The 27551-nt window shown below is 43.0% G+C and overlaps 2 protein-coding genes across 2 annotated transcripts; one reads left to right on the forward strand and one right to left on the reverse strand.

Moving 5' to 3' along the window:
• Window positions 1-2009: 2009 nt before the first annotated feature.
• Window positions 2010-15749, reverse strand: AIMP3 (aaRS-interacting multifunctional protein 3). The gene is made up of 6 exons (XM_037415628.2): window positions 15617-15749; window positions 14956-15055; window positions 12443-12549; window positions 8763-8858; window positions 7876-7935; window positions 2010-2614 (listed from the first exon to the last, which is right to left on the reverse strand). Exons 1-6 carry the CDS (start codon window positions 15692-15694, stop codon window positions 2543-2545), a joined length of 513 nt encoding a protein of 170 aa, XP_037271525.2. The 5' UTR covers window positions 15695-15749; the 3' UTR covers window positions 2010-2542.
• Window positions 15750-16030: 281 nt separating this feature from the next.
• Window positions 16031-26274, forward strand: LOC119163599 (transmembrane protein 234 homolog). Its single transcript, XM_037415629.2, has 5 exons — window positions 16031-16188; window positions 17258-17409; window positions 19923-19989; window positions 23496-23588; window positions 25986-26274. The coding sequence occupies exons 1-5, from the start codon at window positions 16176-16178 to the stop codon at window positions 26060-26062; spliced, it is 402 nt and encodes a 133-aa protein (XP_037271526.1). The 5' UTR covers window positions 16031-16175; the 3' UTR covers window positions 26063-26274.
• The last annotated feature ends 1277 nt before the right edge of the window (window positions 26275-27551 follow it).

The following is a 27551-nucleotide window of genomic DNA, read 5'->3' on the forward strand; positions in this document are numbered from 1 at the left end:
TACATTGCGTGTACCGAGTAGAAGGTTGCTCTAAACGCAGCTGGACCCATTAATCACACTGTACACAGTGGCTGGGGCTAATCCATAAATTCGATTTTTGGGGTGGGAGGGTTTTGGTGAATGGGTGGCTGCATGCAGGAATGGAGGGAAGGGGCTGGCTGGTGTACAAGGGGGGATGGGGGCATCTATAAATCTCTGCATAGCAGCCATTAACTCAGTACATGTGTGCAGGCATAGGCAACTTATCAACGCTTATGAAATCAAACATGCGTGGCAACTAGCTGCCTTTTGTTTGCTATAGCGAACATTTCAGGTTGTATAAATTTGGTTTTTATATGGCAATCTTTCTTGTGATACTGACCTGATTCTTCCAGAATAATGCTCAAGAGTGTAACAATCACTTGTTTCAAAGAGACGTCATAAATAAGTGCACAATAAAGCCTAAAATAAAAATGGGCGAATGATTGCCAATCGGAATTTTATTGACGGCATAGATACAGAGATCAGAAAAAACAAATCTGCGGCATCAAATCAGTACAAAGTAATATGAATCTTGTGCGAGAGAATCCTTTAACGGATAGACAGAATGACAATTTACACTGTCCATTATGACGTAGTCACATTGAGTACTAAACAAAAATTATGACAAAACTAAACAGAAGGCTGCATCCTGATACAATTAGGACTCGCAGCATGTTCTGAAATCGGTGGTAATTAAACCAAGCCGTTGATAATAATTTCGGATATTTCGGCGAATTGGAAATTAGGAACATCTTTCGTACGGCCAGTATTGTTCACCGAGAGCTTTCGAGACGATTATGTAGCAAGACACTTGGCGTACGCTGCCCAGGAAGTCAAACAAAATGATGAGAAAAGTACACAACATAATAATGCAATGAAGTTAAACGTAACCGCCAAATGCTGTACAAGCACAGGTGTTCACAGAACCATTACATAACATCAACACAGAGTTCAATAAATGGTTATGACGGCATGTGAGGCTTCTTCACAAATATCACATGTCAGTGCTACTTTAGGAGTAAGAACGCAAAACAGACCGATTCAGAAGACAACAGTGAATCGTAACAAATCAATAAATAGGTTGCACGTGAACAGAAAGTTCTCAATGCCCAAAGTACATGCTTAGAAAAGACCCACTATTGGGTGCATAAATAACAAAAAGGCGAACAGGTCAACAGCAGGCACAGTAAATAAAAAACTGTTGAAATTAGCCCGGTACATTGGGTGAAGAAAACAAACATGCCAGCATATGATAATAGTGACAGACGAGCAAAAAAAGGACAGCTGGACTTGGCAGCTACTTTTAGCAACTGCCTATGCCACACAAGAGACAGAAGAACATTGTGCCGATCACGAATACATTACCACCACCTATTTCTACATGACCCAGAAAGTCAATCACACGTTCAGTCGCTATTAGCCTGAGATCATTCCTTTTGAAGGAATGAGGTCTGCCACGTATGTGAAGAGGTGTGAAAAGCGTCGCAGTGACCGAGAATGTAGGGGACGTTATACCATGAATGTGACATCCATTGGTCACTTCCGACAAACAAGACAAGACACTTGAAAGAGCCCTTGATGATATCACAAGTGAAACTGCATCCCACAAATCGTACACATCAGAACTGTTACCGGTAAAAAGTGACCGACGCGCATCTAATAAACATGAAATGTGACACGAGTGTACTACGTAGAACAGAGATGGAAAAGAAGCATCCTTTTCTTGGCGCCACTTAGAAAAATAAAAACGCATTCGGACCTGCAAGTTGCGGTCACCAATCACGGTTGGTCGCAATTGGCCATTCAGGTTTGGAAAGCAACTTCACTGGCTCTCTAGTTTGTGAGCGACTACATGATGCTTCCACTTTGCCATTGAATTCATTAATCTAATGGACTAATCACTGATGCATGAACGGTGCGGTGGTGTACACTTACAACGCTCTTTTTCTGTGGTGGCAGCACTGCACTATCTTAATTACAAGATAATCCCACGTGAGAAACACACAAGTCATGGTTGCGTGCAGTTGTGGTCAGCCAGCTGGTGAACCAGTGCAGCCTTCATCAACTCGTGGTGTGAATGAACCGTCCTATCATGAGCCAGTACCAACTGGTACCATGCATCAGCATGCGCTTTCCCTTTCAACCACAGAAAAATTTGGTTTCACAAGCCCTAAAAATCAGCGTTGCACTAATTCGCCATTTTTTGGTCTCCAGTTGTGGTTGGTCATGCAACATCTGTAATTCCCTAGCGTGAATGTGCCCTAAGATGTCCAACCAAGTGTGCATACAAACCTACCCTGTCGAAGCAAAAAGAACACTGGTTTCAATAGTTACACAAGTCAATGTTACGTAGACAAATAGGCTCAACTTTTGCAAGTTAAACCTACATACAATATCAGAGCGCAGAACGAAAAAAGACAATGTTGGAAATGATCACAATAAAGTACGCCATCGTAGCAGGCGCTGCAACCGGGATGCATCCCTGTGATGGACTCGGGCAAGCGTGGCCAGGGGCGTAGTGTTAGATGTACAGCCGGGTCTTGCTGAAAACCACGAGCGGGAGATTCTGCCGAAGGCCTTCTTGATGCTGAACCTGCATTGAGAAACAGCAGAGGACACCTCGTCATCCCAATGATTCGGTCTACCCGAATGGGCTCGGGTAAAAGAAAAAATTCGAGCCACTTCTGAGTTGTGAAAGTCATCAGACAGCAAAGGTGTCTCCCCTTTTGTCGTGAACCGTAAAATGCCGGCCAAGCACCCCCAGTTCTGAATCGTGGAAGTCGTCAGACAGCAAAGCTGTCTCCCCTTTCGACATCAACCGTAAATCGCTGACCAAGCACCCCCCCCCCCCCTCCCTCTTACAACTGAAGGTCATTGGCGCTTACAACCGTATTTACTTGAATCTATGCCGACCCCGGTCCTCAGCCGATCCCCTAAAGCCTAAAGCTCGGAAAAATAAAAAAACTTTACCTAGAATGTAGGCCGAACGAAACAGTGAAGACAGCATTCACAAAGGGGAAATATTTATTAAACATTAATATGAAACGAAGCAGTTAGTTCCTGATGCAAATACCTTGAAAGACATACAGCCTCTGGTCCTGTTTTATTTATTTTATTTACTTATTACAATACTGGAGGTCTGATCTTCAGACCTTAGGCAGGAGTGGGTACAAGTGAATACAAAAAAAAGTTACAGTAAACACATATGAAGCATTGCGGCGATAATAACAACAAAAGAAGAACAGTACAATGAATTCATACAAGCAAAGCAGCAAGATATTTAAATAACCAGTGAAAACACGAATACGTAAACAGTGTGTGTTTCTTTGGCGTAGTTTTTTTCGCACTGCTTCTAGGCCGATGCCGCGCTCATTCTGAGCCGTCGTCGCTGCTTCTATCATCGCTCACTTCTTTGTCGCTGTCTTCAAACAGCACACAACCCTCGGTGCCATCAAGCGCATTGAATATGCCGCACTTATTAGAAGAGCGCACAATCAAAATTTCAGAGTTGTCCCGTGCTGCAGCCCCTTCAGTAGCGCACATTTTTTTCATCTGCTCCAAAGTCTTGCCCGGCTTGAATGTTAGATTATGACTCTGCGGCTAGGACAACTTTCCTTTTAGAAGCGGCACCCCCTGTTTGGCACCATTGAGCTGCGCTACGCACAAATAAGTCGAAGCGCAACTTGAAATAACAAACGGCTCGCCTCAACACTCGCCACAAAGATCAAAATGGGGGCCAGGTGATGACTTGGTTAATAACGGCTATAATTCTGTCTAGGTAGTGCTAGTTGTGCACCACTTTTCTTCATGAAAAATGGTGCGCTTTTCAGAATCCTCTATTCTAAGCTGACCCTAAAGTTTGATGCAAAAAAATAAAAAAAACTATCAGCCTAGATTCGATTCAATACGGCTTGAAACTAGGTCGATAGTTTGTTTTGAATTTTAGTGTATTGAACTTCAGCGTCAGCTTAGATTAGAGAATTTTGAAAAATGCACCATTTTTAATTGAGAAAAATGGTGCACAACACATAGATGGCATTGTAGCCGAGCCAACACATGGCTTAAGTACACACGTCAGGCCGCCATTTTGATCTTTGTGTCAAGTGTTGAGGTGAGCCGTTTGTCATTTTGAGTCACTCTTCGAGTGGTCTGTGCGTGGCATAGCTCAATAGAGCCAAACAGGCAGTGACCTTATTGTGCTGCTTTAAAAGGAAAGTCATTCTAGCCGCGCAGTCATCGTCCAATGTTCAAGCCCGGTGGGACTTTGAAGTGGACAAAAAATATGTGTCGCTGGAGGAACTGCAGTATGGGGCGACATCCTAGGAACTTTGCGTTTCTCTTTTAAGAACTGCTTTAAGAAATGCGCTTGATGGCTCCAAGGATTGCGCACTGTTTGAAGACGGCGACGAAGAAGTTAGCGACGACGACTAGAAATGAGCGCGACATCGGCAAGCGCTGATGCTAATAACTAGAAGCAGAGCGGAAAAAAAAACTACAAAGAAGCGCGCAGAGCAGGACTGGTGACTGTATGTTTCTCAAGTTATTCACATCATGAACCAACTGCTTTGTTTCATCTTCATGTTCAATTAATGCTTTCTCTTTGTGAACGCTGTCTTTGCTCTTTCGTTTGGCCTACATTTAAATAAGTTTTTTCTTTTCCCGGGCTTCAGACTTTTGGGGTCAGTTTAGAATCGGGGTCGGCCTCGATGCGAGTAAATACGGTATTTCAGGTCACCGGACAAAGGCAGGGGAGCGCTTGGTCGGTATTTGAAAGTATTAGTTTTGCCCCTAAGTTATAGCACAGATTTCCCGAAGAATTCATTTTTTGTTTCTTTGGTCTTCAAGTTTAGCACTGCAAAACCCGCTTTGCTGTCACGACCAAGCTGGAGCAATACCATAGCATTCCAGTGCAGCTGTTGATTGATTGATATGTGGGGTTTAACGTCCCAAAACCACTATATGATTATGAGAGACGCCGTAGTGGAGGGCTCCGGAAATTTAGACCACCTGGGGTTCTTTAACGTGCACCCAAATCTGAGCACACGGGCCTACAACATTTCCGCCTCCATCGGAAATGCAGCCGCCGCAGCCGGGATCCGAACCCGCGCCCTGCGGGTCAGCAGCCGAGTACCTTAGCCACTAGACCACCGCGGCGGGGCCCAGTGCAGCCGTGGCCCATTCTACGGGGCCACTCACCCGAAACGTGTATTACTACGACGGCTGCACATTCGTGCAGGGAGCGTCACCATCATCATCACTGCAATCATCTCGCTTTATTTATTGGTTTATCCCCACCACCTTTGGTCACGTGACGTGTGTGAAGCCCACTATAAACACAGCAAAATCCCAAGCCAGCGCCCTCCACCCTTCTTCAGGAGAATTGAAATAGAGTCTACTCTCGTTACAATGCACTGTGATAACCTGGCAAAACGAGTCCGTTTTGCCCGAAGTCTGTAATATCCAAACTCCGTGCGAGAGCGGTTGCATCGTCGCGGGACGATCACTTCGATTTCACCCAGCAATAGAGGGCAGGCTAGTTCCGCTCATACATGCTGAACATATTCGACAGCATGGCTACAAAAGACTTCAATCACCACCAGCAGTCATATTCATATTGGGGTGCAAGTTATAATTAATAAGTGAGTGCCATTTGATTAGGTGCACGGATGCTATGGCTCGACAAAGCACCAAACAATAGCCCAATAATGAAGCATTTCTAGCAGGCCTTTTCCTCCACCTCTATTATAATCTTTGTATAATTTCTTTATTTGTGCACATGGGAAAGCACATCTGTTCAAAAGGGGTCACCTATTAGCCAGTGGGAGCTGTTACTTCAGCGCAGCCCCCATGACTCACTGGACAATCCAAAGTCGGTCTGAGAGCTCTGAACTGAGCAGCACCACGGCATCTTTTACAATAATATACTAATTTAACAGTAAAACTCACCAGCTTGGAGCACTAGAACGTCTTACTTTCAAAACTTTGGTTGTGATGCCTAGCAACATAACTGCGATGAGAGACGAAGGTCTAACACAAAGCACAATTAAAATATTTTTATTTACACTTAGCTTGAGAAGAAATTTGTGATAAGAGATGGGTGGGCACCCTTTAGCGGTGATGCAATCACATTGAGCAACATTTCAGCCAGCTGCAACACCTGAACCATTGACGCTATAAACGTGCTCTCAGACAGTCTTGGCTTGGCAGGAAGCCATCAGCGTTGCCAGCCCCACTTTAAAATTACCGCGCCATTAGTACTGCGCAGGGCGGTGTGGTCGAATTTGTTATCAGTTCGTGTCAGCATGGCAAAAGTATGTTTTATGCGTCGAATTAAAAAAAATGTATATGATTTTCTCCATTGTACCAGCCTGTTAAAAGCAAACTTCACTCCATTATTTTAATAGACAGACATAACTTAACCTGTATAATGGTGGTATGTTGTATCTTAGTCTGTTGTATGCGGGTCCATTATAATGAACATAAACTGTATGCGTCAATGACCAAGCAAGCACCCCCTTTCTTTTTTCCTGACATTTTCACTCCGTCACTCACTCTTCTTTATTTGCCCTACGACGACAAACAAAACTAAAAAATGCATGCACATTGAATAAAGCATTTCATTACAAACATAGCTGTTCATTTACTATTTTTAGCAACATTTTCCCTGCCATGTTGAATTTTGATCCATGACAGAGCAAGGGCGCCCTCCAAATCTTGTCGATGTACCTTTCATCTTGGCTTTCTTGAGATTTTATGGTCGTACAACTACAAATACTGTTGCTACTACTACTACTATGAAAACGATGGCCCTAGGTTACCTTTTCAGGATGAGCAAAAAAATGTGGAAATTAAAAAAAATAAGTTAGGTCGCTTGGCCTCATGGAATAGACATACGCATACACTGTTCGGAAACAGCTTCTTTGTTGCACTTCACTCATCTTCGGTGATTGAAGGCGCTATCTCCTGCAAGCTGTCCCTGTGCCGCCCACGCACTCCATGAAAGCATTTTGCGGCTTTCTTTTCTCGCAATCGTTTAACTGCAACAGTGGCATCAGCTGTAATCTCGAGGGGCGCCCAAAAACGTGTGGTACGACACACTTTGCCAACTTCGTGGCAACCTCGCACAACAACGGCGTTGACATTGCACCAAGCTACCACTGAAGCATTGAAAACAAACCATTGATAACAAACTTAACAACGAAATGCGGCTGCCACCTCGCTGTACACATGAGAAGTTACTAGCACGTGCAGATAACAAGCACGAAGAGCAAACTGCAACTGAAGCGAGAATCAGGGGTGCTACCATGACACGGAAATCGTCAAGGTCTTTTCTGAATGATAAACAATTTTTTCTGGCTTTCTAGAAACCTGCAATGCGATGGCGACGCCCTTCGCAACAGCAAATCCTGTTGTTGTCACTCGAAAATCGCGTGCATGTGTTTGGGTAAGGTTTCGGATTTGAAGGAAGCGACCATACGGTTGGCACGAACAGTTTCGTGACCTTCGCTCGCTGTGTGCTTGTCAGCTGCGATGTCTTTACACTCGGCCTTTTATGAACCCGGCTGTTGCACGCAAATAATAAAAGAAAAGACAAGGACCGTGCCACGCACAGATAGAAAAAACTATTTGGCACGCACCAGTGGGCAAAGGGGAGGAGGGTGCAAGCTAATTGGTAGCCAAGGGGGCTCGGAAGAGATCCAACACGCAAGGAGGCGTCAGTTGTCGGTTAGAGCCGGATTGCGGCAGACCATGGCGGCGGGTGAATGTAGAGGATGTGTTTATTATGCGAGTGCGTTCAATACATAAGCAAATACAATAGTTTGTATTCTCTGTAAAAGAACGTGTAGAGCTTACCAAGTCAAACCAGCGGCAAAGATGGCCATACTTCTCTTTGTCCTTGAATGTCAGTGAAGACTGAAATAGGAAGCAGAAATCGAGTGGCAACAAATGAAAAGCAGCAAACACTGCATTCAGAAACACCAAGACGATAGTTTGTAGCAGGCATAACAGAACGACACCCTCAGCTATTTTCAGAGGAGTACTGGTGCATACATTCAGGTTTGTAGAAGCTCTACAATATGCCTTTGATGTATATCAAGATGGCACTTAGAATGCACAAGGTTTGTATGCATAAGCTTGTGTAAAATTTTGATAAAGTTGGTCCCCAAACCTAATATTGTCTGAGGCTTTATGCGCAAAAGCTGTGAAGTGATTGTGAGGCACCACGTAGTGGAGGGCTGCGGAAATTTTGACTTCAAAGTGTTCTTTAACGTGCATTGACATTGCACAGCGCATGGGCCTCTGTCAATCTGCCTTGAACGCAATAAGGCGGCAGCTGCCATGATCAAACCCATGAACTCTAGGTCGGCAGCTGAGCCCATTAGTCGCTGATCCACAACAGTGGATGGTCTCAAACGAGAGGTAACTGCCAATGACCCGATGGTGTAATCACGGCACGCTGCAACTTTTTCAATTTGGGCATCAAAAGGAAACGTCATGATTAACCGAGAAAAACTCAATGGTACAATTCAATGAATGAATTGCATGCTAATGAGGACGAAGACCTTTTCCTATGAAACAAAAGTAAGCATAAGCGTGAGCTTCCAGGAAATTTCATCCACGGCACCAATGTTAGTTACAGACCATATTGCCATGTTTCTTGGTTAAGCGCGTGGTGCCAGCAATACCAAATGTGTTTTGCGAGAATGCAAATATTAAACATCAAACTGCAGAGGGCTTACAACAGTGGGATGGAGGCTGTAGTAGAGGAAAACATCAGCCAGGGTGAGTGAAATGCCCACGAAGAAACACCGGTCTGCTAGGTAGCTGTCGATCTCCTGAAAAGTTCAAGCAATGTCAAATGTTGAAACCCCCCAAACTCAGAGCAATCACTAACAAGAAATAAATAGCATTCTCTCACCCTATTTTCATGGGAAATAACTACAGAGTGACACCCAAGCTTGACATATCACATTTTTTAGTGTATAACTCACACAGTATATATACAGAAAATTGAAATCTGAAGTATTGGTGCAGGTTATAGGAGAGTTTTGGTGTCCATCACTGTTTCACAATAATGCACGGAAAATGGTTTTACAGCAAGAGCTGTGGACGTATCTTTCTTTTTTTCTTCTTTCAATTTCTGCAGTTTGTAGAGCAGGGTACGGGATATATCCAGGGGTACATTGTACACAAAAAAATATGGCCTACGTTTCACTTTGGAGGCAAAGATCCACCAACTTTACAAAACGTCACTAGCCACATATGAGTTGTAAAAGTATAATTAACATACACACATATCCTTCTTGATGTATTATGAAAAGTCGCAACCTTTTGCTCTTTATGTTCCCTTGTTGCGCAAGTGTCCAAAATGTTATGGCCTTACCCATGCATCGCAGAACATAACCAGACATTAAATACACACAGGCGATACAGGTGAGCTGCTTGTAGCCAATAATAAGCTCTTTTAGTGAGCCATGAGAAGCTAATTCTGTAATAATGCTAATAGTGTTAAAACAGCTCGTTTTGCAGAAATTCCAGCATCATTGGTTCTGAGAGAAAAATCATCTTGTTCATGGCCAAAAAGTAGAGAAAGGTGCAAATGAAATAGCACAAGTTGCCAGGTCTGAGAGTGGATCAAGCCCAGACCGTCTGCGTGGCAAGCAGGTGTCCTATTACAAAGCCAAGGAATTAGTCAAAACTTCTTCGGAAAAAAAAAAAAACGCGATAGAAATGAAGGAGTCTCCTCAACAAATCATATATTGCGTAGCAGAAGCACAGAATCGCGCCAGGCATCGAAATACGTGAATTGAACAACGAGCGATTGTTTTAAAGGCCCACCCATTACAAAGTGCTCAGACATACCTATTCAATCGTCAGCCGCAGAACTATAAACAAATTGAACAGCTGCGTAGGTTTGGGTACTGCCCTATGGACCCATAACGGGCCCTTCGCTGATTCGCAAAAGGAATACCTATGGTGAAGTGGGCACTTGATAATCATGTTTGCAATAGACATTCAACGATACTTCGAAATGGCTAATGTTATGCGCACCGTTGTTGGCTTCCTTGAAACACCGAGAACCGAAGCAGGCTGGCAGTTCAGAAGACGATGCGCCAGAGTATTGGTTACGCTATCGCGAGCTGCTCGTGAGAGCAAAGCTCAAGTATCCTTTAATTTGTTTTCCCTTTTTTTTTTCTGCACAGCAGCAGTGTATTACAATTTACTGTGACTTCGTGCAACTGGTAATTTGTAGCATATGCTTATATGCTATACTCCTATAAGTATATCATGCAAGTTCCTCTGAAGCAAACTTGCAGTGTTTCTGACGGTTCTCTATTACAGATGAACTTGCATATAACGAATTGTTGTTTACATCCAACAGTCGCAGTAGCCACTTAAATATATTATTAATATATTTTAATAATAATATTATATAATATAATAAAAATAATAATATTATATAATATAATAATAATAATATATTTTAATAATATATATTAATAATAATATATTTTATTATTATATTTTATATTTCAAATATTTACATGTATGGAACTCTTTTCTGATCCTTCTCATATTCGACATATCCAGGTAAACTGTACAAACCCTAGCTGAGGTACGCAGAAGCAACACCTACCGCTCGCTGTTAGTTTTGCAAGTCGTTCGAATGTAATGGTGTGCTTTTTTTGTATTTCTACTGCTGTAGGTTGTCCTAAGCTAGTGATCGTAAAGCACCACCCAAATGAAAAAAAAATAAGCACAAAGCAATAAATGTGTACAACTGCCAAGGTACTTACACTCTGATTGATTGATATGTGAGGTTTAACGTCCCAAAACCACCATATAATTATGAGAAATGCTGTAGTGAAGGGCTCCAGAAATCACTTGCACTCTGCTGTGGTGAACAAGTAAGGACGTAGCCCCGCCACGGTGGTCTAGTGGCTAAGGTACTCGGCTGCTGACCCGCAGGTCGCGGGTTCGAATCCCGGCTGTGGCGGCTGCATTTCCGATGGAGGCGGAAATGTTGTAGGCCCGTGTACTCAGATTTGGGTGCACGTTAAAGAACCCCAGGTGGTCACAATTTCCGGAGCCCTCCACTGCGGCGTCTCTCATAATCAAATAGTGGTTTTGAGACGTTAAACCCCACAAATCAATCAAGTAAGGACGTAGAATGTTTGCGTCGGTTACTCAAAGCTTTTGCCGAGTATTGAGTAACACTAAAAGTTAATACACAAAGGTGCGCGTTGCTATGCCATCTGTGCGAATTCAGGCTACACTAGTGATTATAATAACTTGCAGCTACCTTGTTTGTGTATCTTTCATGTGACTGAAAACCTCTGCCGCTGATGGTAATGCAGTTGAAGTTGAAATTAATAATACTACAGTAATGTTGGCAACATATGAGTATTATTTATTGATATCCACACTCGCCGACAACTTATCTTGACATTGGAGTGAAAGCTACCAAGATGGGGCCTCTTCACTTTCATGTTGCTCTGCAAGTGGTACAGCAGTCTGCAGATGCTTTCAGTGTTGCTCGCTCACATCGTTAACGTGTTTAGAAAAACACATACATAAAATTATGAATGCGAGAAACATTTTGTTGGTTTAGTGCACATTATAGTGTTTATTACGAGTATATTTTCATAGGAGAACTAAACAGCACGTTTGCGGCAGCACAATGACGTCGCAAATGCCACGTTTTTCTCGAAAAAAAAAAACAAGTCGGCTGAAAGGTGGTGCTGTTTGAGAAACAAGAAGAAAAAGGAAGCTTGCAGAGTTAACAGCAACTGTATTTTACCGACAACTTCCTGCAACTGTTTCAGTCTTATATTAAATAAAGCAGTGTTTATTTCAGCAAGGCAAATGAGACAATTATCAGTTAACTGAAGTACTATGCTTTCGGCATGGTAGCAGACACAAGCTTTGGTAGTGCAGCTTCCACAGTGCTTTGAAGAAACGTTAACATTAAGTACATTTCATTCCTTTGGTTTATTAAGCCTGTTATTAACATTAATTGCAAAGCAGTTTCCTATATTGCTTCATGTATGGCGATGTCTGTTGCTCACACCAATCTCAAACAGTTTTTGTGTCACTTTTTGTTTGATCACGTGATACTATCACCTGCATAGACCTAACGATACTGCAGCGCACAATAAAAGTAGACAATGAAGCTTAGGCAGCTTGAAATTGTATGTGTGATAAGTAAAATGGCCTCTGTAGTGGTCTATAGGGCAGTCTATTAGAGCTACAGAAGAGCTATCAATGCAGAAAAAGAATCCTATTGATAACACCAGGCTAATTTGCCGATATGGTCAAATTGCGAAAATTGTAGGCATCGTGAGTTTGTAGGCGAATACGAGCGCGAAGAAAGGGGAAGTGACAAACGGCATGACGCGTAGTAGAGAGACAGCCGTACTTGTAATGTGCTATGAGCCGTATCCGACGAGAGCACACCATTTCCGCAGTGGACGGCCACATACTCGAGCCACTGCTGGATAAGCGCTCGCTCCTGGGCATTCTTTCCTGCAAGGAAAGTGACCGTACGGCATCAGCGAAAAGTGATGCACGCACCGCAGTGACAACAAGAGATTTGCATGTTCACACTCAACATCAATTGGAGGTCATAAGAAAGACAAAGAACACTAACTAACCAGAATCACCATCAGATATGCAGACTTAGCAGTATAAAAATTGAATTAATTAAACTACCTTCTGATGCAATGGGTAATGTTATAAATTACTACAAACAAGTAACTTCAAGAAAATTATTCATTACTTTCCCAATTACTTTCACTGAAATATAGGGTGTTTGCTTCCCCTACAGTAGAAAAAAAATCGACAAAAAAATTAAAGAACAATAACAAAGAAAATCTTACGGAGCCAAACCTAAATTGTAGAAACGAGGACAGCTCACAGAAAAAGCCACCTACGGTAGTATTTAAACTTGAAGCCTTAAATAACATTGCTTTAACGACTTTTGTTAATGCAGTTTTCAAAAGCAATAGTAACCTAACTTCATTAGTTTTGGGCAGCTGTAGTTTATAATGTAATTTAATCACATTTTTAAAAGTTATAAAAAGTAATTAATTGTGAAGCTTATTTACCTTTTAATGAATATTGTCATTTTTCTTGATTGTCTACTCTACACTGGAAGTGATTATCAGTTAAGAATGACAAGATTGCATGCTGAACAGGGGGACAACCAGTACATAAATTTCTAATGCAAATTCGAATAGCTTATACTTTTACTACACTTAACTAAGGATGCAAATGTGATGCCTGATTTTAACAGTGTAATCTCATGTCCAGCAAGTCCTTATTGGCATAAATGAATTTGAAATGTGCTCTGACACAAGGTAAGACTGAGCATTTCATGTTTCAAGAAAATTTACAATATTTCTATGCAAGGCAATCCTTCAAAATTCGTGTGCAAAACTGACGTAACCAACACTGGGGTTTAAGCAAAGAATAAGGCTCACCCGGTCTCTGACTCAAATTTCCCTAGCCATTCTCATCCGGACACACACGCATGAAAATTTTCTTCAACCGGACTCACTCAGACTGAAACTTGCCAAAACACTTCTCACCCAGACTCAGAAATACCCTAACGTAAGATACATTTATCAAGAGCATTCCTGCAAGAATTGGTGGGGTCGGGGGACGTCAAGTCAGCCCCCTACGTAATTCGCACCTCTGAACAGTAACAGTTGAAATGGTGTGTGAACAACACTGCTTTTGATTAAGTGCGAGTAGACTTGACTATACACGTTACTCTAGGTAACGTTGAACATCATTATCAGCAGCCTGACAACATCCACTGCAGGGCAAAGGCTTCTCCCATGATCGGCCAATCGGCCCGGTCTTGTGCTTTCTGCTGCCATGTTATACCTGTGAACTTTTTAATCTCATTGGCCCCCCCTAAATTTGTGTCTCCCTTCGTGCGTTTGCCTTCTCTAGGAATCCAGTCAGTTATCCTTAATGACGAGTGGTTATCCAGCCTACGTGCACGGCCCATGTCCATTTTTTCTTGACTTTTCAACTATGATATCCTTAACCTCCGTTTAAGAATGATAGTAATGCTGAAGGTGAGTAGAGAGGACCATAGGTGGGCAAAAAAAAAAAAAAAAAAACGGGAACTGACTGAAACTCACTCAACAAGTATGTCTTGCACTTTCGACTCACTCGAATTCTGGTTAGGCCAAACTCACTGAAGCTCACAATCAAGAAAATTTTCTTCAACCGGACTCGCCAGAATATTGCTTACGTGGACTGACTCAAGACTCAGACTCAAGGACTGATCCGAGTCTGAGTGAGTTCGCCGACCTATGCCAGAGAGTGAAACACTTCAGCTACGATTTCGAAGTTTGAAGCTACGCTGGACTTGGGAAATCTTTAAATTTATTTGAAATCAGTTAATGGATATTATGTTGCATGCATAATACCGCCAACATCTTACAAAAATGTTTTGAGCAGCTTAAGAACATTTGTACTGAGCACCATTTTTGCAGGGTGCAAATTGCTATTAAAAGACTGGGCATGCAGACACAGACACAAGAGAGCACTCAAGACAACACCCATACGCCAACTTGACTTTTCTCTTGTTTGCACGTCCAGACTTATAACAAAAATTCTTACCAAGTAGCTCAGCTGAAGCCCACTGCCCACGCCTTGTGATTTTGTATGTGTATGAAGTACACTCATGAAAAAAAAAACTTCAAGATAAAACTGATTTACTAATAAGCGTTTGTTCTCTATCTAACACACGTGAATCTACCAGTCCGACTGCGTCTCGTTGAGCTTTTTTTTTTTTTTACGCTATGATTACTCATCCGAGTAAATCAATGCATTGTAAGACAGCAAATAAAGGCAATAGTCCACATGAACGCACAGTTTTAAAGCCCTCCGTTCATACAGGTGAAAACACCTTACCGAGTACGGCTCGTCCTTTTTCAGACTGCTCCGCGATGTAGCGCCCAATCGGCGCACATCCGCTTAGCTCGATTCCAGAGCCTACCTTCACCGTGGGAACCTGCACATTTTCAGGGCGATTTTCAAACAAACAAACAAACAAAAGCAAATGCGCATCAAGAGCAATTTAACCGAGCCCTTTCACTGCCACTCAAGACTACGGCTCCCCTACGCCAAAGCTCCCGTCGTCGAAAACGACAGCAGCGTTAACACGTCGATAGCTGAAGCTCAATTCAACGTAGCTTTTGATAAACTACGACGTCGGAAATGCAGTGACGTTTTCCACGCACCGTCTACGTGGAGCTAGTTTCCTTTCGGCCATGACACGAGCCAACTATCGCGCAACAAAAACAACGAGTGGTGACTCCGAGGTTACAGATATACGGTAAATTTGGTTCGCAGTGCCATATTTGTTAACATCATCGTGATCAATGCCTCGAACGTTTAATACAGAGTCGACAGAGCAATCAAACAAGGCCGGCCGACGATGTCGAAAGTTTCGCGTCAAGGAAACAGCCGGCATGAAACACGTACGTCAAACACCGTTCAATACAGCGTGCGCTCAGTACAGGATAGCGTTTAGAAGCTAGGGTCTGAGTATGCGGATCGGACTATCACTCACCTGCTCTTTGAACTGGATATTCAAGCTGTCCGCAGGAACGTTTAAGAAATTGAGGAAATGCTTTATGTGGGCTACCATCTTGGACACCGGCTCGCGCTGATGCTGATGCTGGCATTGGTTCTTGCTGCTACAACAAGAGTTGCAATAAGCAAAAAAAAAAAAGAGTTATTTATTTTTCTGGGCAGTTTAGATAAATTTAATGCAAATTATTTTGCAAACAAATATTTAAATGGTAACATGCGACACTCAAGGCATCTAAAAATTACTGTTTTAATATGTAGGTTTTAGTTTTTCATCTGAAAGGCCATGTATTTGTGAACTACAAGCGCTGCTACGTCATGGTCGCCATACTTAAAAACACCTTTGTAGCCATGGCAACCGTCACCACCACTACCGCTACTTTACAAATGGTGGCAATCGTGAAATATCCCTTGGAAAGGGCTTCCGAAGAATGTGCGTCTTCGTTGATAAATGAATTCTCTGCGCAACGCGCCGTCGTGTCATTATTGCCGGGCATTTCGGTGAAGTATCTGTGTGGCGCAAGTCGAGCACTGTCGAGATGCTCGATCCTGGTATGTGGTCTCTATTATATAAATTCCGCGACGTAGCATGTGCATGGTAGCACTATACTAAAGCAAAGAAGAGAAAATTACTATGATGCGAGTTGCAGATGCCTTCCAACACCTTTAAATTATTACTTATAATACGTAACAAATTGATCCCTTCCTTTCAAGAAGTCAATTAATTTAAAAAGCAAGGCACCGTCCCATTCATGGCCTATCCCCCTAGGTGGGTTGCGCCAAGTTGTTGAGGAACCAACCAACCTTACCGCACATAGGTAAAGTTAGCCGTCTACCTCTTGTGCTGCGTTCTACGCCGCATAGTTCATTTATACTTCATCTATCGTTGAAAAATCGTCGCCCATGAAGCCCCCGCTGTGCCGATGCTGATAGACTGAAACTGTTTTGAGGAGAGGCAACTGCTTGACCAATGCACTGATATGACATGATGGCTTGATTGTTGCTCCAGTAAAATATCACTTGAGTAAAGTTCAAGGAACCCAATTAGTTGAAAGTTTCGCTTAAGTAAGTATTCACAGAACAGCTCTGACTCAAAGTTCTGAAATGCATTTTTCTTTTTACTAGAGCTGTCCTTAGAGTTATTGTGCTCTGTCTCTGGCATGGCTTGTTGCTGTGAGGCAAGTCTCGCAACATTATAATATATCCCACAGCCTTGGGCTAGAGATACGGAATTAGAACCTGCCTCAGCCGTTACAACTTCGTCAGCGTGGCGCCCATCGCCTACGCCAGTGCTGCAGAGCGTCAAACGTCATCGAATTCATTTCAAAATCGAGCCCCGGTCCAGGTATTCAGTTCGTTCAACTTAATTAGCCACTATTCAGAAATTCGTCTAACTGAAATATTTTTGCGTGTAATGCACAGGAAAACCACCAGGAATTTACCAAAAGTTTGCTATTCTGAGATATTCCTTGAAACGACGTTTGCACAAGTGAGAGTTCACTGTATTTGCATTCTGATAACTGTTGTGTGGTATTCATGCAGACTTCACTTTTCTGAGCAAGTGATCTTAGTGACCGCCCTTGCTTTTTTTTAATTCCTTTTTTTTTCTTTTCACTTTTAGTCCAAATACTGTGGCTAGTGGCGGTGGCCGTCCTATGGGGTTTCTCAGCTCCACTTATACGTCGAGGAGGCAAAGGCGTGGAGGACATCAAACGTGAAGGAGCACTCAGCCAGTGGCTAGCAGAAGTGAAGTTTCTCGCCACTAGGCCTCAGGTATAGGTTTACATTTTGCTTGATGTCTGAGCTAGCGCACACAGGAAAGAGCAAATTTATGGGACTGTCACATCTCCTTAGATGAGACTACCAGAGCTTGACTGTAAAGTGGGGTGAATATTTTAACAAAAGAGAATTCAGAGTAACAAACAAACAAGTGATGTAAAATATAATGGGATAATTTGTAGTCGGTTGTGATAATTATGCCAGCTGGCAAAAAAAAAAAAGTTCCACGCACGCCGTCATGACTATGGGCTGCGTGGCGGGAGGACGGCTGTCGTTGTAGCTCTATAAGGGGTATGCCCCGAGCCATGATCCGCAAGGAAGCATTACTATTGCCGCGTCATTTTGAAGGTCTATTCGTATGCGTGTCCAGCTGCCCATGCATCGGCGTGCAGGAGGTATTCAAGGGGTCACTATACATGCAAGTTGCTGTACGGATCTCAGACAGAGCACGTGCATAGAGTTTTTCACGTGTCTGGTGAGCGCGCGGACCGCCAAAATGGCGACCCCGACGTCGGCGATCCTTGTGGATGACGTCAAGTGCATACCCCTTATACATAGTTTGCATTGACGTCACCGTGGCCGTCATCTCAGAGCGCCCAGCTGGTTTAGATACTGTGAGAGCTCTTACTCGATGAAGCTTAAATTAGTGCCATTGCCCCTCCAGCTCCTCACTGTTCCCCCTTGGCACGGCTAGCGAACGAAAGAGAGCGGGGAGAGCTCCAAAAGAACCCAGGGACGGAATGACTCGTCCTACTCTGCACTGCCACTCTCTAATGAGATAAAAAGTCACGGTTGTTGCCATCTTGGGGCGCCCAGCACAGAGAACCTGTTTGTGAGTCGCATGAAAACCATGTGTCGTTAGGGCGTCGGATGCGTCATCCTAAGGTCGTAGGATCTGTCCCTGCCAGTGGCAGGTTGTCTTTTCACCCATTTTAATTTTTTTACATTTGTACAACAATCATTTCATTACAGCTAGAGGCTACACAAAATGAGCGCTATACTTTTCTTGACTTTATTGTCTATTGGTTTTATGAGATTGTACATTAGAAAGAAAATGAGTCCTTGATATTCCTGCCTTTGTCCATTCATGGAACACAGATGTATATATATCCTGTTGCCTAAACGCTATTACTTTAGCATTATCTGATAATCACAACGATTTGAAAAGTCAATTATTATTTAGTGCCGACAGATCGATGCGCACACATGCACTGCAGGATGAATGGTTGATCAAATTTGGGAAAGGTAGCACCAGGTTTAAGGAGGGGGGGGGGGGGGCTGTTGCCAGGTCAAACATATGAAAAGTAGCAAAAAAAGAAAAATCTCGTGAAGTAGCCAACTTTGGCATCAGTCAGAAATGAAAACATAAAAAAAATGTCGCCAATGCAAAATATTTTTCGCCAGCAGCCTGAAAAGGTAAAAGCTTGTCAGTTTGGTGCAGTGTATCCAATTCTGGCAGGCAACCTTGATTCGCACGGCTAGCCCTTGAATGCGTGTTGCTGCAGGAGTGCGAGTCCATGTTTTGACGATGGCATGCGCACATAACGCAGAGGACACAGGCGTGCTAAAACAGGGACTGCACCTGCACATTCCCAACAGGCTGCTCCTTAAAAACATCATTGGTTGTAGTGATCTAATCAAGTCATACGTTGTATTGCATAGCTTGTGCCAGTTCATTGAGTTCTCACCATTTAAGTTTTACACTTTGTTATTGTAAATATGTTCAAGTTATACTCTCAAACTCAACTTATATTCTAAAATGGACATGTTGCTAGGCTAGTAGGTGGTCTGTACCAACTAAATCTAGCCTAGTATGGCATATGGCACATTAGGTGTAGGTTTTATGAAGTGCTGTAAGAGCTTGGCTTGAAACTGTTGGAGCTGGCTAGTAAATTTTGATTGTGTTCCTTCTCATAATGTGCAAATTGGGGTATAAAGAATTCCTTTGCTAGTGAATTTATGACTCACTGAATTACCGATTTATACTTAGGTGACTATAATACTGTGCAGGGGTATATGCAGAAATTTTTTTCAGAGAAAGGGGTGCACCTTTTTTTATCTGAAGTGGCGGCCAGGCAGGCAAATGGTCATTTTGTGCCATGTATGCCATGGTCAAAAAAAATTCAGCGGGACGAGTTCAGTGTGCCACCACCTGGCTACGCCACTGATCCTGTACATTGAAATCTACAGTTGTTGGTGACTGTTATGGCAACGATTGAAAGCTGAACATTGTGCTTATGCATGCTTCCCGCATCTCTTAAGGCCTGTGTCGTAGTCGCGGATTGCACTTCACTGATTGCCCTGGAAGGGCACTGATTTTCTTTTCTGTAGTGGAACATTGTTCAAAGACTCGTGCAATCATCATAGATTGTAATCTCGAATCCCACACTCCAGCAGCTTGCACAATACGCAGTCTACAATGGCAAGCGCCCTTTAAACCTCCAGTTGCCTCTTTCAGCTTCTTGCTAAAAAATGTTACATGCTTTTGATTTTACACTTCTTTCCAGTATGTGATGCCATTCCTAATAAACCAAAGCGGGTCTGCTATTTACGCTCTGGCTCTAGGATCTGCAGGTCAGTGGCGAGATTTATTGACTTATTCCGCACGCGATGTTTGTTCTGCCCTCTTGCTTGTTAACTCTTTATTGCCTAGTGTCACAAATTCGCGACATGCCGAAAAAATTATAGCGAGCAAGTCAGAGAATCTGTGCCTCCTTTAATGCCGGCAGTCAAGTACTCGGGGCAATGTAGCTTTTAGCATGAAAAATCTGGCGCTATCTTGTCTAATGTATTTCATGCTGGAACCAATTGTTTTGTAGCTCATGGCGAAGAGCGTGAAGTGCGTGCAAGAATGCTCATGTCTTCGTTCTTTCTCACCTTGCTGATGCAAGTTCCATCTTCAGTGTTTATTTGGTGTGTACTAGCTCAAGACGTGGCGCACGACATCTTACATAGTTCTGAAGTATGTTTTTCATTGCAAGATCCTCGCTACTTTGGCATATGGAGAAATTGCGACATGCATAAAAGCATGCATTAAAGGTGAATTTCAGATAACTTAACTGTGGAGTCATTTAAAGATTGCTTTCAAAGCTGGAAAATGAAAACAATTTTTTATTTTCTTTGGCAGTTTCATAATTCAGTATTAAAGGGTTAAAGATTCACTCTGTTTCATACATCAGGCGCAACGCTGTGGTGGCTGTTAAGAATTCAGTCAGCGATATGTGTGAGCCCATGCATCTCAAGCTTGAATTTCATCATTGTAGACATGGCCTTGCCTATCGGTTTCAGCTGAGTGCTACTGTAACTGATTGTGAAGGCTACTTTGCGAAAACAAGGGTGCCCCGAGTGATCCAGAACAACCTACTGACAACCGTATGAATAATAAAGTTTCTTTATTCCTATGGCACAAGGCATGGTAATTCGTTACTAAGTCTAAAAAAAAAAAGAATATTGCATTACGGACCGTGAAAATCATTGAACTATTTTTGGTGCAAACATATTTACCACTAATAGTCTCTCTGTCTTTTATACTGTTACACCTTATGTATGGAACGAAGTATGGCTATCATCAAGTCTGCATTTTGAGAAGTTGGATAACAGATATATGGACAAGTTTGTTCAAATTTTTATTGGTGCTTCAGTAAGATATCTAATGGGTGAGCAACAATACTGAATGTAGAGAACCTGGCCAGTTTCTATATGACTGAAGATGAAAAGCTCTTGGGTTTCTTTAGCTGGCTTTTCATCTTTGCTTAAGTAGGTAAGTTGATTGACAGCGATTGTTTTGTCAAAGTGCCCGTTCAATTAGTTTTTGTTGGGTAGTGCTACCCAAGCATTAATGTGGACTTTGAAGACCTGCTTAACACTTTCAGTGTTTCAGGCATTTTCACCCCCCTTGTGCCTAAAATATTTGCAACAAATTCAATTTATTTGTAACACATTTGGCTGACTTAGCTTGAATGCATATTAATTGACAATCTCTTAAGGGACACATTACAATTGCTTTATTAAATTTTGGTGTCTCCTTAATGACTTTTTTTTATTTTGTGAACTTCTGCTCTACTCATATGTGGAGGATTCCCATGCAGGCTAGTTGGCTGTTGGACATTATGACACAGCAGTGCAAAACACAGGCTGGTAACCTGTGTTAATGTCCCGCGTGTTCCACTCACCTTTATTTTGCACCGTTATGTTTTAATGATGCGTCAAATTCTGATGCATACTTCAATGCTGTACTTGAAAGTACCTGACCAGGGCCCGTCCTAAAACTTTCTGAAATAATTTTTCAGTGCACCTATTGTTGCCAGAGTTACAAGTAATTTTGCTTTAACTGTCACTGGCGTGACATTGCTGGGTGGCAAGAGGCCTCTTTTCGGCTTGTGTCAGCTGACGGCATTCCTTGCTGTACTTGATCACCTAAAAAAATGTCGGCTGTGCCCACAGAACTACTGCACGGCCTGCCCTTTGCCTGTGAAGTAGTCACGCTAGCTCGTTTTTGCTAAAAAAACAAGTGTGTTTTCTTGGCTAATATATAAATATCAGACATATTAGGAGTAAATGGTTTTTTGTTACTACATAAAACATCATGTTTCACTGGGCAGCAATGCCCAAATTAATGATGAAATCGAAAAGTTTCTCAAAATTTTTCTTTTTCAATCAATCAGAGCAAAGTTCTCGAGCACGAACATTCTCGCCATACCAAGTAGTTTTTGCAGTTTTATACCAAGAACGTTTTAAACGACTAGTCCATTGTCAGGTTTTATCTTAAGCAGGTCATGAACTACCCTCTGAGCTTGATAAGAAAACAGGTCCGGCAGAAAACAGGCGCTGCTGTGAACATTCCAGTCATTTCTTGCAGTCGTGTGCAGCAAGGAGGGCTTTCGAGGGAAGCGTGACGTTGCCATTTTCTTGCACCCTTTTTTTTTCATATAGAGGTCCATTCTCGCTCACTTCGGAGCAGCCAGTTCTCGTTTTTTTGACATCAAACAGCGGGTGGTGGGCTACTCGCCGATAGCGCATAAATCGAGAGCAGCATATGAATCAGCTGCGCTTCTCGCCATGAGGTGCCACCATGGGGCGGTGCTGCCAGAGTTTCCTTCACATACTCTAGCATTAACTCAGGCGCTAGTGTCTATGGGAGCTGCAACGCTCGGCCATACATCAGGAGAATTTCTCTGATCTTCGTACTTTCAGCTCCGTTTGGCTTCACGTGACTTGGGGCTGCTTTGTCATGAAGTGACAATCGGCAAATGTTCAGCAGTTGCACTTCACCACTTCAGTGGTCTGTTCAACGTTTTGCAACGGTCTGTTCTTTTATTCGAAAAAAAAAAAAAACCAAGACACAGCAATAAACAAAGCCACAAGTGCGTTTGAAGCCCGCAATCACGAAGACTAGGCAAATTTGTGTACTACCAATCATTCCCGTTGTGGCTGAATGATCGCAGGGCCAGAGTCCCCTCTTGCTAATTCTAGGGAATGAGTGCTGGGATCCATGGTTTGCTGACATCACTCAGTGAGCCACACACACGCAAAACGAACAATGAAAGAGGGTGGTTGCATGTCATAAAGCAGGGTCAATATAATGACGTGCACTGTCGTAACTTTTTTCCTTTTGCCATTCCTCCGTTTGGCTTCCAGTGCTCTCATCGGGGCGAGAAAAGAGAAAAAGCGCTCAGCACGCTACAAGCGCCTGTAACTCTGCTCGTGTTTTGAAGGATTTGAGAAATTCTTGCGGCAGTTGATTACAGAGGCAATGAGCTCTAATACTGAGGTCATTAAACGACTACCGTTGAACCCCTTTATAATAGACAGCAGTGGTGCTGCGTAAAAATGGTTGTTTTTAAGAAAGTGTAAACATGGTACCCTGCTCACAAGAGGCACCTCATATAAGAAGCAAGAACTGCTCACCAGTGCAGTGCTCTTATAAAAGAGTTCATAAGTTTTAAAGGAGTTCAATCAGTGCTCTTATAAAGGAGTTTAACAGCATGTGGAAAAGTGGTTCATGACACATTTAAATGCATTGGGTAGCATTCTACCATGATGATCACCTAAATAGCAGTTTGGTCGTACGTTCTTTCCAGACTTGTCTTTGGCGGTGCCGTTGACCAATGCTCTCAACTTCATCTTCGTCACTTTGGCTGGGCGCATTCTGGGTGAAACGACCACCAATGCTCGTGAGTACCTTTATACGTGTCGAGTGAAGAGTGTGGCTTTCTATGCTAAAAATATGGCAGGGTTGGAATGTGTTGGCAGGATTGCCTGTGCGATTAGGCTTCTTACTGATGCAGTTTATTATCTCAAAAAAAAAAGTTAAAACAAGCACAGTCTTCTTATACAATCACAAACATTCAGCTACATAAATACTGCGATTGAAGCATGTTAAAGCAGGCAGTGCAAAAGAATGATGCAAGCGAGGAGCAAGTACACAAAACGAGTGTGAACTTCAAATATAAAGTTTATTCACATAATTCATCCCTATTTATCAAAGATCAAAACACGACATTGTCACCAAAGAAAGAACGACTGATACACCAATGGTTTTCATGGTGCCAAACCTTGTTGACCAGCTCTTATAACTAAAATGATATGCACAAAAAGTCAAAGCACTCAGACATATTGTAAACTGAAGTAAAAAAACGGCACGCATGTTCAGACTCGAGACTTACCTTCACGCGGCAAGCATAGGACCCAGGTTAGCCGAAAGTAAAGCTAACTCACAAGGGTGTAGGCTCAGGTAAGGCAGGCTGACGCATACGAGATTATTCTTGTAAATTAAAAAAATTGGCAGATCTCACGTACTGGGGGAATCGATGATACGCGAAGCATGAATGAGGAAGGTTGATATGCCACTTTAAAATCAGCAAAACGTTACGAAGCGGAGTTAAATAATGCCGTACATGACTTCAATGTCACGATTTACATGTTTGGACGTGTGATTTATCTTTGTCATCTATTCACGTCACACGATACCAAATTTGGTATATGTGGAGCTAGCGGAACGTCCCCGAGCGTGCTATAAATGTAGCATGTAGTCAAGTTTTACATGACACATGTGTCATGATTATCATGTTTTTAACAGTCACATACCTTCGTTGTCCATCCACGTCCCGTAATAACAAATATGGTATATGCTAATCTAGCGAAACGGCCATCGAGCACATCATGAAGGGCTCAGTGTACTCCGTCGTAATGTTGATGTGCGCGCACACTGAGCGCAGCGACGCTACGCTAGCAAAACGTGAGCACCGACGCGAGCAGCGTCCGACCGCGCGCCCCAGTTGGAACTGGTGCGAAATGCAACATGCTGCATTTCGCGGGAACTATGTTACTCAGACAGCACCGCATCTGCCTCTATTCGTGACGAAGGAACGCCGAGTGCGCTCAAACGTGCATGCGTCAAAGCAACGCAGCGCAGCACGCGCCTGCGAGTATATGGCAGGCAGATTTGCACCTGGTATGGCATCGCCGGCGTGACGCGACAAAACACATGCCGGCGCGCACACACGCTGTTTCATGTCGAAGTGTATTCGCACCTTGAGTGTGGCATGTAGTCATGTTCTTATAGAACACGCGTCTCATGATTATCATGTTTGCACCAGTCACACACCTTCATCATCCATTCACGTGATGTAATACCAAATTTGGCATATGTGAATCTAGCGAAAGGGCGGCGAGCGCATCATGAGTGTGGCACGTAGTCATGCTGTTACATGATACACATGTCATGATTATCATGTTTGCACCAGTCGCATACCTTCATCATCCATTCACGACCTGTAATACCAAATATGGTATATGCGAAGCTAGTGAAATGGCCACGTGCACATCATGAGTGTTAAAATCATGACACGCATGTTATGCTTTTAAAGTTAGGGTCTGTTGTTTGTGTTCGCCATGCAGTCATGTCATACGACACCAGTTTTGCAACATGTCATGTTAACGAAACCACTGCAAAAGCATGGAATGTAAATCATGACATACATGTCATGTTTTTCATGTTATGACTAGTCACTTATGGTTGTCATACAGTCATGTTATGTCATACCAAGTTTGGTATTGATACCATTACTGGAACGGACAGGCGAGCTAAATCGTAAGCGGCTAGACAGATAGATAGAAAGATAGATACGCTCAGAGTCGCCGAAGTTCACTAAGCAATGCTTCACATTTAAAGAGTTCTCACGATCACTCTGGGAATCTTGTTATAGTTCCACTACACCGTTGCATCAGTCAAAAGTGGTTCACCATGACACTGCCGACAGTGCATCGCGAGATGCGAGTGCGATTAACCTTCGAGAGAGCTGAAATGCTCTCCTAGCTTAATGTTCAGATATCTGCCCATTTTGAAGCACATTAGAATGATTCTTGTAATCCTCTACACTGTGACCGACTTTCTGTGCATGACTATTTATGACGTACAGCTTGTTCACCGTGGGTCCCGCGATAGCTTTTTACGAGTAAACGTTGGAGAGCTGCGGGTGTGCACCGACCTCTTCGGCTAGCAAGCGAAAGTCAAAACCATCTCACACGATCTTGCATCATGTTCCAATGCATGTTCTTTTTATTTACAGGTACATACATTGGCATGGCCTTTGTGACCACAGGTGTGACACTGTGCGTCGCAGACAAAGCCTGGAACCAGAATTGACGACCAACTTTCAATTTTTTCTTATTCTAGAGCGTTGAGAGAGCATTCACATGTGATAGCAGCACCTGTCTGTCATCTGTGCACACCGAGAAAAATGGGATCGTCGAACGGCTTGTACAGAAATGGTGAAATTCCAGGCGCGTAGTTGGTCACCTGTTGGTACACCTTGTATTTATTTAAGAGCTAAATATAGAAGTATTTAAGTGCTGTAATATTGCATGTAACTTCATCTTGCATGGCTCGGGTCCTAGTGTAGCACGGGTCTTGTATGCAAGGCAGGATCTCATTTTTCACGCCGGCGCCAACATTTGTCGAACATTGCATCGATTCTTCTGCACCGTTTTTGGACTGTGCAGCATGAGGTGTTGCTAGAGTCCATGTTAGAGTGACATTGAGTGTGAACTTGCTTTCTTCACCATGCACTGAATGGGTGCACGGAATTGGTGCACACATTAATGCCTAAATGTTTGCTGCCAGGTGCCTTCATGTTAACGACCTGCTTAATGCAAAAGCATGCGAAGCCTTCTTTGGTGATTCTAATCACTGTAGTTATGTAGTTCATGCAAGATATGATAAGTGAGCTGCAGATACAGTGCATGAGCAGTTTATATATATAGAAAAACTTGCGAGGTACTGTACGCCTAGCTTTCTAGCTGTCAGAAAAAAAAAAGAAAAAGACAAGATGGCGTTCCTCGTTCTATATTTCGGAAGCTAATTAAGACTTGGAAACCACTCGGTGCGCAGTTGAACGGAAAATCAATAGCATTAGGAGATGGGAGGACAGCAGGATGGGTAAGGGAACATATCTTAATTGACATCAAGGAAAAAAAATGGACCTGAGCTAGCTACGTAATGCATACAGGGGTGGAACAGGGTGTGTGGGGCTGTTTGTTGGCCTAGTTGTCTCTTTACTCTACGTTCGTGATATTTCACGGCTAAAATATGTCATTAAGTGTACGCGCGTTTGGAGTAGCCTCGGAGGCAGGCTTGGAGCAGCTTGAAAGGTCTTTTTGAGCAAGCTTGGAGCTGTCAGGGAGAATGTTCAGAGCAGATGTAGCCCCGTTGCGCAGCACTTGTAGAGAAACATTTGTCCAATGCCGCATTTTTGAAACACTAAGCCAAGTTGTGCAATACCTTAATTATTGCGATAGCAAACACTCTCGATGGGTTTTTACTGTTGCCGTAGCTGTCACGTTCCTTATAATGTTCAAATTGATAACATACCTCTGCACATCCTATGTTCTCCCGTGGGTGAAAGCACGCAAGCGGTGGCGACAAACTCGGCTGAAGTAGGGACCAAATGAGCCAGCCCTTTTTTGTCACTCAGAGGGCTTGTGTGATAACATAATGTTGCTCGGGAGGCCGGTGAGAAAGCAGAGACAGAGAAAAACCCCCAACCGGTTGAACGAGCGAGAAAAAAACTCAGGGGGGGGGGGAGCAAAGGAGTGTCGCTCGAGCAGCTACTGTGCACTTTGCTTCTAATGGTGCG

This window comes from Rhipicephalus microplus, chromosome 9, assembly GCF_043290135.1.
Source record: "Rhipicephalus microplus isolate Deutch F79 chromosome 9, USDA_Rmic, whole genome shotgun sequence".
Classification (NCBI taxonomy): Eukaryota; Metazoa; Arthropoda; class Arachnida; order Ixodida; family Ixodidae; genus Rhipicephalus; species Rhipicephalus microplus.